Consider the following 12,836-nt stretch of genomic DNA (forward strand, 5'->3'; position numbering starts at 1 on the left):
TCAAAAGCAGTGTGACCAGCAGGTTGAAGGAGGTGATCCTGCCCCTTTACTCTCTCTCGTGAGACCTCACCTGGAGTATTGTGTGCAGTTCTGGTGTCCTCAACATAAAAAGGACATGGAACTGTTGGAACAAGTCCAGAGAAGGGCCATGAGGATGATCAGGGAACTGGAGCACCTCCCGTATGAAGAGAGGCTGAGGAAGTTGGGGCTGTCCAGCCTGGAGAAGAGAAGGCTGCGTGGAGACCTCCTAGCAGCCTTCCAGTATCTGAAGGGGGCCTATAGGGATGCTGGGGAGGGACTCTTCACTAGGGACTGTAGTGATAGGACAAGGGGTAACAGGTTAAAACTTAAACAGGGGAAGTTTAGATTGGATATAAGGAGGAAATTCTTTACTGTAAGTGTGGTGAGGCACTGGAATAGGCTGCCCAGAAAGGTTGTGAATGGTCCATCCCTGGCAGTGTTTAAGACCAGGCTGGATGAAGCCTTGGGTGATATGGTTTAGCGTGAGGTGTCCCTGCCCATGGCAGGGGGGTTGGAACTTGATGATCTTAAGGTCCTTTTCAACCTTAACTATTCTATGATTCTATGATTCTGTTCTGCATCCAAAAAGGGCTGGTTACATTATGACTGGATACAAAATACAAAGGATGTGATTTACAGTTCTTCATGGCTTTCTGTCTAAAGGGAATGGGTCTTTAAATTGTTATCTATATTGTCTGGGGAAATGAGGTAACACATTCTTTCTTCATCAGGCTACCCTTATTGTCCTGAAACAATGTGGATGGCTTCCATTAGATGAAAAAAACTTAATCCTGTGTTTATTCAAAAGACAGGATAACTGTCCCTTGACTCACTCCCCAAATGTATTCCTTATAACCAGAGACTTTTTGGTTTTTTTTTGGGTGGGGTGGTGGTTGTTCCTCCAAAAACTAACCGTCAAACTAACAATGTTGAAAGCAATGTGACAAACAAGGGGGATGCGGATGAGGGGAAAGATGGAGAAAGTAAAAAGTACTGCAAGCACTACAGCCAGCACCTTCCAACTGTAGTTATGCACAACTAGTAAAGACTGGCAGACTTATTTTATTTTGCTTTTTAAATACATAAACATCAGTGGTTGAAGTCTCAGGCTGCCACCTTGATGGCCTGCTCTTGCTCATTGATAGTATACCATAAATTGCTGAGCACAGGTCTATGCTGAGATCAGAGAAACATTTAAGAGAGAGTTCTTATTTACAGACCTGCATACTGAAGAGACAAAGGTGTAAATAAAAGCACAGTTTAGCTTATAAAAGCTTACTTGCAAATGCAGTTTTGAAAGAGACAAAGCAATAAAACGCCACAATTTACATTTTTCTCTATGTTTAATGACTGATCTAAAAAACCAGGACTTAAATGGGAGGAGGCTTTCAGCAAGCTCTGGACAGAAGTATTTCTGTGCATTTTGTTGCTTTTTCTGCTTAGGGCCATGTGAGCAAGATGAGCATGAGTCCCAACAAACCTAGCGTGTGTTGTATAAAATGTGCGAGTTCCCTCCCTAAGTTTTTCCCATTGAAATATTGTTGTATCTGATTTCACCATAGCACCCAGGCTGTCTCTCCCTGTTAAATTCAGGAGTCCGTAAGTGCAAAGAATCTTGGAATGAATGCAGTCAAAAAATATTTGTTTATCCGCTCTACAATATAGAACAAACAAACTGCTAGGGTTACACTGACGATCAGAGCACCTGGTCCTCATTTTCATCAGAAAAGTTCCTGTGTAGATGTGGCTGTCCTAATAGCACCAAGCAGTTAGGTGATTAAACTGAACCAGGCCCTCTTCATTGCTTCCTGTTGTCATTATCTGTATTGCTACACTTGCAGCTTATGCTGAAATAGAGGAGGATAAAGTTTAATAAGGAAAAAAAACAGGCTAAGTTTTGCCTTGCTATCTTTTTCCTAAGAATTCCCTGAGATACAGGAGTCCTGGTTTAAGGAGCCTCTGGTTAAAGTGGTTCCTCTGTTAAAGTTGAACTACTTTGCCATTTATATGTAGGTAACTCCCTGTTCTGTAGAGTTTTGAGGAAATTTCCCAAATCCTCAAAGTGAGCACCTTCTGCAAGACATAGTTAAGTATGTATTGTTTCCAGCATTGGTGGTCAGTACAGCAGTTCAAGTGCTATTTGTGGTTCTGAATACAGGGCTACTACTGCATTGCACTGCAGGATAACTAGGAGTTGGCATAGATGCTGTCCATGATACCTGTCTGCATTGGGCTTTTGCTTCTGCCTGTAACTGATCTGATGTAGTGGAATAACCATCTATGGAAATGTTCAAGAAACATGTAGATAAAGCTCTAGTGGCACGGTTTAGTGATGCACTTGGCAGTGGTGAGGTAAAGGTTGGACTTGGTGATCTTGGTGGTCTTTCCAACCTATTTGATTCTATGATTCTGTTTGCTGTGTGGCCAGTTAAGAGGTCTGGGAGCAGGGCACATCTCTCCTGCTCCTTAACCTGTGCAAGCAGCCCACCCTGGTGTGGGGAGCAAAGCGGTGCCGGGCAAAAGTGATGTATGGGGCAGGAAGTCGCTGTGCCGTGCTCCCCGGTAGGCAGGGAGGGCTCCCCAGGGCACGGCCCTCTCCCGCCTCTGCCGGGAGACCCATCACGGGCTCTGGAAGGAGAAGCCCCGTTCCACAGGCCATCCCCGGCCCTCCGCCCTCAGGATGTGCCTCTCCCCGGGCGCGCACCCGGCACCGCTCCCGATGGCGCAGCCGCCGCGGCAGCCCGGCTGGTTCGGAGGGCCGGGCCCGGTGGGCAGAGGCGGGTGCTGAGCCCCGGGGTTCCGCGCCGCGTGCCCGCAGCGAGCCGGGCGCTGGCTGGCAGTAGGATCCCGTCAGCGGGCGGCACGGCCGGCTGCGGACTACAACTCCCAGCGCTCCGCGGCGTGGCCCTCCGGCGGCGGCCGAGGAAACGAAAGCGGCCGCCCCAGGAGCCGACTTCACCTTCAGGCCGCAGCATGAACGGCAGCGTGGCGGGCGACGGCGGCGGCTTCTCCGAGGAGATCATCAACCTCACCCGCAGATCCTCCGGTAAGCCGGGGGCAGCTGCCCCTCGCCGGGGCCTCGGCAACGCCCGGGCCGGATCAGCCGCGCCGAGGCCTGCGCAGCCCCCGGCGGGGCGGGGAGGCCGCTTTGAGAGCGCGGCGGCAGTGGGGCTGGGGGAGCATTAGCCCCGTTGGAACGGCGGTGGCCGGAGGGTCCCGGCGGTGCGTACAGTGCCCGTTCTCCGGCACCAGCGCGGCAGCCCGGACGGTCCCGGTCCCAGCGGCCTCTCCTGCCGCTGCGTGCCCGTGGAAACGGCCCGTGGCGGAAACACCGCTGCGGGGAGAGCCGTGACGTGCGTGGAGAGAGCTGGCTGGGGCAGGCTTTTGTCTTCTGCGAGCGGTGTCTGCGGAGGAGCAGCTCACGGCTGGGTTTCCCGGGACCTGCCATCTCCGGGGCAGCTCCTGTTGCTCTCAAGTGAGGTGGCAGGCGCTCAGCCTTGTGGACACCCGAAATAAGGGGGCGTTTTGAAAAGCATGAGTGAAAGTGATCATACCCTATGCTTTCAGCGTTGTGGGGTTTGGGGTAGCATTAGGGAGGGCTTCAGGGCACTGAGTGAGAGAAGTGCAGGCTGGAAGGGAGAGGGGATAGGGCAGTGTGTGGGGCATGTTTTTGGCTTTGCTTTTCCTGTCACAGCAGCGTGTGCTCTCACGGAAGCCTGGGGGAGCCTGTCCACACTTGTATTTTCACAGGATTTATGATGCCATTCGAATGGCATTTCCAGAAGTGCAACAAGTTAGCACCAAGTGTACAGCTCCGGAGCAAAAACCTGGCTCCAAAGAACCGCAGGCTCCAGCGAGGTTTTGGAGCTAGAGCTGCACATCGGTGCGTGAGGCCTGCTTAATTAAAATGAGCATGAGAGAAAATGTGGCAGCGCTACTGTCTGCACCACTCCTGGGCGCGGCTGCTGGCTGGCCTTGGCTCTGCGGGTCGCCGGGGACCTGCAGCACCCACATTGTTGGTGTATGTGGCATTTTCCTCTCTCGGGAGTGCAGGTAGTTCTGTGCAGGGCTGGGATCGGTCCTGGCCCCCGTGCCAGCAATAACACCCAAAGGGTGAGCCTGGCGGGCAGCCCTCTGCCTTCTCTGCTCACGGCAGTAGGCACCTGTCTGAAGGCTGCGTAGCACTGCCTGCACAGCCTTGAGCTCAAGCCATTGAAGCTATGCTTGTCAATGAAAATTCTATGCTAAATGAAGCTGGTTGTGATGGGAAAGCTGTTTCCATACATTTTGGAGCCTAAAATTTTGAGCTAGTTGAAAAGTGGTGTTGAAGGGTCATGGGTTGAGAAGTCTTGAATGCAGCCATAGCAATTGAAATCTTATTACCAGGAGTACCATTTGTCCCATCATCAAGATGGGCTGTGTCTTTTTAGTTAGGTTTCTAGCTATGTTACTTGATTTGAAGGTCCTACAGCCCCTTAAAACCTTGATACTTTTACTGTGTGAGCTATATTTCCTTTCTGTGAAGAAACACAACACTGTTGGTTGTAAAGTACAGCGTAATCCCAGAATCTCTCTAATTGGAGTTTTGACTACAGTTTTTCAGAATAGGTCTGATACTAAATATCCCTGGCAAAAGTTTGCTGAGGAGGTGAATGTATGTACAATGGCAAGGCAATGTGTGCATGTCTGTTCTCTGTTTCAGACTTTTTCTGAAGTACTAGGCTGAAACTAGGCAGAAAACTCTGGTTTTATGGAAAACTAAGTAACTTCATTGGTTCAATTTGTAATCTCGTTCCCTAATCCTGCCAATCATAATTTTGTAAATTTCTGTTTTTGAGGGATTTTTTTTAAGTTTAAGGGGTTAAAATGAGGCATAGGGAGGTCTGTAGCCTCAGGGAGGGTCAGTTTGGCCCAGAGCCTGCTTTTAAAAACTCTGCTGTTTCACTTCTCGCCCCTTGTAAGCATTTAAATCCCTTGTAGGGATTTAGCACTGTGTGCTCTCTTCTTCCTCTTGTTGCTTTTCTCCTAGTTCTGCTATATTGCTTTTATAGGTGCATGAACTGGAAGGAGAAGAATAGCAGAGCACTCAAGGAATTATATTTTTAGGGGAGAGCAGAGCACTCAAGGGGAGATATTTTTAGCCAGACTGGAAGTTTAAGTGCTGGAAAGGAAATACACAGCGAACAAGCCCTGTGAATACTTAACTTAGTCTAGCATGAGCTGCTGCTTCTTTTTGTCATGAAGATCTACTTCTATCTCAGGGTGCCTCTTCTGATCAATGCTGTGACTTTTAATTATTTATCCAACTGTGGGTGAAAACTTGCAATATATATATGTTTTCAAGGGGCAGTGGGTTTAAATATAAACAGGAGAAGTTCAGGTTAGGTATTAGGAAGAAGTTCTTTACTGTGAGGGTGGTGAGGCACTGGCACAGGTTGCCCAGGGAAGTTGTGAATGCTCCATCCCTGGCGGTGTTAAGTCCAGGTTGGACAGAGCCTTGGGTGACATGGTTGAGTGTGAGGTGTCCCTGCCTATGGCAGGGGGGTTGGAACTAAATGATCTTAAGGTCTTTTCCCACCGAAACCCTTCTATGATTCTGTAATTCATATGTGTATATATATGTTTTTTTTTAATATATGCAAGAGAGAATGTATTCTAAAACTGTTTCCTTCTTTCTGGCTTTTTCGTAAGTGTTGATTAAACTGCATACTTTCTGCAGTATTGATTTCCCCCTCTTCCCAGATTATTGGTTTTATGGCAAATAATTTTATGTTTGTGGATTTTCAGATTTATTTTTTAATTCCCACCCAAGGGTGTGTTATTGTGCACAGCTGTCCCTTCTTGGAATAGATAATATCTACCTGAAATGTCAGTGTTTCTTAAGTCTGCTGCCTCTTCTATTTTCTTCCTTATTTGAAGCTTCCAGGAAGGAGGTGGGGGAGAGAGGGGGAGGTGTGGCAATAATTGCTGCTAATATTTCTTTACTTCCCAGCTTTAGATGCATGCTTAAAATAGCATGACTCATCTAGTACATCCTTTGATCTCTTATGACTGATTTAAAGTGCTGCTTCCCAGCAAGGCACCAGGTGGTTTTACTTTTATTTGCAACTCTCCTCCGAGTTTCAAGTCCCAACTTTGAGAGAAAGTAAAAAAGAAAGAGAAAATAAATCAATCAACTTGGCTGAACATGGGGAGAATTCACCTTCAGCTGTTCTTGACAAGAGGTTTTGGATGACTGGTTTATATCAGAAAAAAGAGGGTTCCCTCTCCCCGTCCCCCATTTACTTTGATTGTATATTTGTTGTTTTGGTGAATTTTTTTCTGTCTTTTCTTTCTTCATTGCAAGCCTCTTCTTAGGGAATCTTTCCTATCCCTTGTCATATATAATTATTTACTGAGAGACTTAGCTGCATGAAAAGTGGGTAATGTGCTCTCATTCCCTGTGGTTTTTCAATTTTAATTCAATTTATTCTTCTCAATTTTGATGAAACAAGAAGTCTTAATCTTAACTGCACTTTAATCCAGCAGCTGGTTCCAGTTAGAAATCTGTAATCAAGGCTTACTTTAAAGAACAATATGAAACATAACAGAAATGTGGACATCAGTTCTGTTTAATGTGTGCGTATTCTTTCTTTTGCTTTAAATCTGAGAACTTTGTCTTTATTTCCTTTCATGTTTTGAATCCCTGAAACAGAACAAAGTGATTATATACAATGTGAAGTAGTGCATCTAAGCTAATCTTATTCACGGAGGTGAAGGATGCCAGTCCCAGCTCCTGAGATGTGGAAGGGGATCTTTCTGAGCTCTCAGTGACCTCAAGCTGGTAGCGCAGCTCTGCTTGCCTGCTTCCTTATCTGTAGACAGGATCTAATGCTCCTTGCCTTTCCTAACTCTGTTTTCCAGCTCATGACATGCTTGTCAGGCATGATTTCTTGTTGCTCAAAGGTAATAATTTACCATAGCCTCCTGTGAAATGTCGAATTCATTCTTTTCATTTCCTTTTGTGCTGAAGAGGTATATTCCTGCTGAGGGCTGAATCAGCATCTCAAAAACAATGGCGTGTCCCTCAGTATTCTCCAACACCCATCTCAAAATGGCTCATTGGTGCTTTATGGAATGAAGCATCTGGGCCCTCAAGCATTCAGGGTCTCTTTTCTACTTTCAAGATAAGCTTCATGAAAATAACTTTTCTGGACAGTGATGGCTGGCAAGGATGATGCAGATTTGTGTGCTGTGAGTTTTAGTATGGTGGAGAGAAAAGGACAACTGGGAGGGTGCAGTCTCCAACAAGAGCAAGAATGTCTGAAGCTTTGAGCTTTTTCTCATCAGCTTTCTCTTTGGCTTACCTTAGGGCTGGGCTTCAACATTGTTGGTGGGACAGATCAGCAGTACATTTCCAATGACAGCAGCATCTATGTCAGCCGGATCAAAAAGGATGGGGCAGCTTACCTTGATGGCCGATTACAAGAAGGAGATAAAATTTTATCGGTAAGCCCTTTCTTCTGTCGCCCCATGTGTTCTTGAAGTGCTGTGATCAGAGATGATCAGTGATGTGATATGAGATGTGGGTTTGCTATTGCAGTGCACAGAGAGGGAAGGTTTGATGAATACAGTTAGGTGATGCTCCTCTGTGGAGGAGCTATCTTGGGGGTCTGGATAGAACTTTGAACACTAGGGAGATGAGTGCCTCTACACATGGGCCCATCTCTTCTGCATTCTTGATTTGTCTCACTCCTTGGTGCTGCATTTATGTTTCCTCTGACTTGGTTCCTGGAAGTTTTAGATTCCATCAGACCTTCTCTTGCTCACAATAGATTGTCATTGATACACATGTAAATAAAGGTCTTCCATCTCTTAAGATTCCGATTTTTTTACTTATCCTTTTGCTCAGCGGGATTTTTAGGCTATAAAACTTCTAGGCCATAAAACTCTTCATTTCAGCTGATCAGGAATAATACAGGCTGGTTCCCCTTTTAGAAAAATGTTTTAAAGTGGCTGAGGTTCAGTCCCGCTCGTTCTTCAAACAGTTGGCAATCATACAAGACAATATGATTTACAAAGTGATTGGGTGAAGATGTAGTCTCTCCTAGTGTGATGCATAGTCTTTTAATACTGCTTAATTTTATTTTATACTTACTATGTTCCACATGTAATCATTTAGCCTCTACAGAGTGCCTTGCAGTAGTTGGAGCCTGTTATTGATCCAGAAAGTGATACTAAGTTAAATAGAGAATATTATCCTATCTTTTCTTGACAGCTTAATATTTATGTACTTGTGTTTGGGGAGTCTAAATACCAAGAGAAAGGAGGCACTGGGTATGATCTCAGGGGATATAGTTAGGGGTAGTGGGGATGAAAAAATAAAATTAGGATAGATGTCATCAGTTAGTGAATGAAATCAAATAGGTTATAAAACCTATTGCCATATTATTTTAAATAAAGAAAAATGCTAACACTTTCAAGTGACTGCCAAAATGTATGTAAGCCTTTTTTTGTTTTCCCGTTATGTCACTGTGCTTTTAAATGTATGTTTACCATGCTATTTCAAACATAAGGGTTTCAAAGGGAGAGCAGCAGAAGGAACAATGCGGGAAAGACCCTCATAATAATAATTTTGCTGTAGCTGCTTTTTTATTTTCATTAGCTGTCAGAATTACACCTTTGATTTATTGCCAGTAAAGCAACAGTATGAGAGCTTGCTGTTGGCACAGCTGTCATCTTCTATTCTGATTTTGCTTCTAGGTAGTTATTTTCAGTACTTCTGTGTTGTGGCTTGGGGTTTCTCATGTAATCTCTCAACATATAAAAATACATCTATAATATGAATGGATGAATCTTGCTGATTATAGTATCATGTCCCAAATGTATCATTTTATGAAAAAGGAAGAATTATATCTCCTTCTTGTGCTAGCCTGCATCATTAAAAATTTGCTTTTTGCCCTTCAGCAACTGGTTTTCCTTTTCTTTTTTTGCTAGGTCAATGGCAGAGACTTGAAGGATTTGCGGCACAAGGATGCTGTGGAACTGTTCAGGAGTGCAGGCTGTGACGTGTCTTTGAAAATTCAGCGCAGGGTATGCTTTACGTGTTTCTTAGGGTTATTTCTGTCTCAGCTTAGACTGGTTTCTATGACTGATAGGTTTCTATATCATGAAGCAGAAAAATATGTCCAGGTGCTCAATGTGAATTATACGTACAAGGATTTTATAGAATCATAGAATAGTTAGGGTTGGAAAGGACCTTAAGATCATCAAGTTCCAACCCCCCTGCCATGGGCAGGGACACCTCACGCTAAACCATATCACCCAAGGCTTCATCCAGCCTGGTCTTAAACACTGCCAGGGATGGACCATTCACAGCCTCTCTGGGCAGCCTATTCTAGTGCCTTACCACACTTACAGTAAAGAATTTCCTCCTTATATCCAATCTAAACTTCCCCTGTTTAAGTTTTAACCTGTTACCCCTTGTCCTATCACTACAGTCCCTAGTGAAGAGTCCCTCCCCAGCATCCCTATAGACCCCCTTCAGATACTGGAAGGCTGCTATGAGGTCTCCACGCAGCCTTCTCTTCTCCAGGCTGGACAGCCCCAACTTCCTCAGCCTCTCTTCATACGGGAGGTGCTCCAGTCCCCTGATCATCCTCGTGGCCCTTCTCTGGACTTGCTCCAACAGTTCCATGTCCTTTTTATGTTGAGGACACCAGAACTGCACACAATACTCCAGGTGAGGTCTCACGAGAGAGAGTAAAGGGGCAGGATCACCTCCTTCAACCTGCTGGTCACACTCCTTTTGATGCAGCCCAGGATACAGTTGGTTTTCTGGGCTGCAAGCGCAGGCTGCCACCTCATGTTAATTTTCTAATCGACCAGCACCCCCAAATCCTTCCCCACAGGGCTGCTCTGAATCTCTTCTCTGCCCAACCTGTAGCTGTGCCTGGGATTGCTCCGACCCAGGTGCAGGACCTTGCACTTGGCATGGTTAAACTTCATGAGGCTGGCATCAGCCCACCTCACAAGCATGTCAAGGTCCCTCTGGATGGCATTCCTTCCCTCTAGCGTATCAAACAAACCGCACAGCTTGGTGTCATCGGCAAACTTTCTGAGGGTTCACTCAATCCCTGTCCATGTCACCAACAAAGATGTTGAACAAGACCGGTCCCAACACCGATCCCTGAGGGACACCACTCATTACTGGTCTCCAGCTGGACACTGAGCCATTGACCACAACTGTTTGCGTGCCGCCATCCAGCCAGTTCTTTATCCACCGAGTGGTCCATCCATCAAATTGACGTCTCTCCAATTTAGAGACAAGGATGTTGTGTGGGACAGTGTTGAATGCTTTGCACAAGTCCAGGTAGATGACATCAACTGCTCTACCCCTGTCCATCAGTTCTGTAGCCCCATCATAGGCGGCCACCAAATTGGTCAGGCAGGATTTCCCCTTAGTGAAGCCATGCTGGCTGTCACCAAGCACCTTGTAGTTTTTCATGTGCCTTAGCATGCCTTCCAGGAGAATCTGCTCCAAGATTTTGCCAGGCACAGAGGTGAGACTGACTGGTCTGTAATTCCCAGGGTCATCCATTTTGCCCTTCTTGAAAATGGGGGTTATATTTCCCTTCTCCCAGTCATCAGGAACTTCACCTGACTGCCATTTTATTTGAACTGTAGCCTCTCTAGTTGACCACAGCTGTAATCATCCATGCATTACTTGTTTGTGTCAATATCATGGAAGAGGTGAGTTTGGAGAACTCCCCAGGTCTTTGTTTTGCTGGAGTATGATGTGTTTTCTCAGACATCTCCTTACTCAGAGGCAAAGGTTTGTCTGTGAAGGCAAAATCTCAGGTTCTCCAGTTTTCCAGTTTTGTTTCAGAGGCCAAAATCTTACTGGAGGCAGAACTCCCCATTGTTTCAGTAGTCATCACTTAGGTTAGTGTCGAGATGTGTGTGCAGCCCACTAGTACAAGAAAGACATTAAGGTGCTGGAGCATGTCCAAAGAAGGGCAGTGAAGCTGGTCTAGAGACAAGCCTCATGAGGAGTGGCTGGGGGAATAGGGGTTGTTTACTCTGGAGAAGAAAAGGCTCAGGGGGAGCCTTATCTCTCTTTACAACTTCCTGAAAGGAGGATGGAGAAAGGGGTTTGTCAGTCTTTTCTCCCAAGTAACAAGCAATAGGACAAGAGGAAATGGCCTCAGGTTGCACCAGGGGGGTTTAGATTGGGTATTAGAAAAAGTTTCTTCCCGAAAAGGGTTGTCAGGCATTGAAATGGGCTGCCCTGGGAATGGTCGAGTCACCACCCCTGGAGGTAATTAAAAGATGGGTAGATGGGGCACTTAGGGACATGGTTTAACAGTGGACCTGGCAGTGCTCGGTTAACAGTTGGATTCCATGATCTTTGAAGTCTTTTCCAGTCTAAATGATTCTATGAAATGTGGGCTTCTATAGTTTGAATATACTGGCATCATTTTGGATATAGAAAGAGAGGAATCCTTAATGCACTGTTGTAACTTGGAGCTAGCACAGAAGCTGACAAAGCCTGAAGGATGCTGGTGGGGAGAGGTGCATTGAGGCCCCTTTTCTGCTCCCTTAGTAAAGGAGTAAGTGTTCTGGACTAGCATACAGGGCAAGTACGAATAAAAAAACTGAATTAGTGATGTCCTTTTCCTTGTAAAGACATCAGGAAATGGTGTGGTGGGATGTGCATCAAGGGATGACTGGGAATATATGTCATTGCTTCTGCTGTATTAAATGTACCCAGCTCCAGCTGTAGAGTGCTAGTTTACCAAGTGGCAGAGAAACATGAGGTGCCTGGTAGTGACTGGGAGCCCTGCAGTAAAGCTCAGTCAATCCAAAGCCATTCTAGCCCTCGCATGTGTGGAATGTACAGGTATGTGGGGAAAACATCATGCACATCCTCACAGAACCACCTGGTCCTGGCACAAAAGTGGGTGCTCTCCTGTGATGGGCTCTGACGCAAATACTTTTCTTTCCTTGTAGTTGCGGCCACAGAATGGCCCTGTGGGTCATCAAGGTGATGGAGAATCAGGTGGGCTTCCTCTAGCAGCCGTTCTTGTGCCAGGCCTGGCGCTTGCTGCGGCAGCAGTCTGGATCTTGCTGAGGTATCGACAGCGGATGTGAAGAGTTCACGTTTTGGATATCACTGCATATTTACACAGCTATGACGTAATTTAAAGATAGAGAATCAACGATCTTATCACAGACTGATGTCAAAGAGGATCACTGCCTATCATAAAGCTGCTGCTGATGTTCTCTATATATTGATTTTGTTGCAGGGTGAATGGAAGCAGAGAGGAAAAGGGGAAGGGAGATCACTCTGTTCACATATAGGGTGAGATAGCAGTTTTTTTGACTATCTGAGGAGGTTTTGACATCTCCCTCTATTTTGCACCATGAACTTTCAAACACTCATCTATATCATGTTTTAAGATGTGATTTGGTTAAACAGCATGGGGGTTGGGGTGGTTTTAAATCACAAACATTTACTAGAGGCTTTGCCTTGTTTCCACTGTATTTTTCTTGAAACTAATGAACCCTGTCTGAACTATGAATAAAGAGAAGCAACACAGAGGGTATATTATCTTTTTCACTGAATTTTTGTTGGTTGTTGCTAAATGAATACCTTAGGAAAAATGTACAAAATCCAATGTGTGGCTTCACAGTTAAAATCATCAGTGTAGCTACTGATTTAACAGCAATGTTCTGTATTGATGAGGTATTCCACCAGTTCTAGGAAGACAAAAGATAGCCTGCTGATCGACTTCTCACTGTTGGGTCAGAGCTGTAAGAGAAAACTTTCCACA

The 12,836-nt window shown here is 45.6% G+C and overlaps 1 protein-coding gene across 1 annotated transcript; it reads left to right on the forward strand.

Annotated features, from left to right (window-relative positions):
* The first annotated feature begins 2,780 nt into the window (after positions 1 to 2,780).
* On the forward strand, positions 2,781 to 12,608 carry SYNJ2BP (synaptojanin 2 binding protein). The gene is made up of 4 exons (XM_062618380.1): positions 2,781 to 3,067; positions 7,373 to 7,509; positions 8,998 to 9,093; positions 12,013 to 12,608. The coding sequence occupies exons 1-4, from the start codon at positions 2,995 to 2,997 to the stop codon at positions 12,151 to 12,153; spliced, it is 447 nt and encodes a 148-aa protein (XP_062474364.1). The 5' UTR covers positions 2,781 to 2,994; the 3' UTR covers positions 12,154 to 12,608.
* Positions 12,609 to 12,836: the final 228 nt, after the last annotated feature.

Source organism: Pezoporus occidentalis, unplaced genomic scaffold (genome assembly GCF_034315485.1).
Source record: "Pezoporus occidentalis ecotype Australia unplaced genomic scaffold, CSIRO_AGI_Poc_V1 ctg200, whole genome shotgun sequence".
In the NCBI taxonomy this organism is placed as follows: domain Eukaryota; kingdom Metazoa; phylum Chordata; class Aves; order Psittaciformes; family Psittacidae; genus Pezoporus; species Pezoporus occidentalis.

Excerpts from the sequence above, each read along its gene's own strand:
- SYNJ2BP (XM_062618380.1), top strand. The coding sequence starts at position 2,995 with ATGAACGGCAGCGTGGCGGGCGACGGCGGCGGCTTCTCCGAGGAGATC. Across the intron at positions 7,510-8,997 it reads AAGGAGATAAAATTTTATCG|GTCAATGGCAGAGACTTGAA; the intron begins GTAAGCCCTTTC and ends TTTTTTTGCTAG. Across the intron at positions 9,094-12,012 it reads CTTTGAAAATTCAGCGCAGG|TTGCGGCCACAGAATGGCCC; the intron begins GTATGCTTTACG and ends CTTTCCTTGTAG.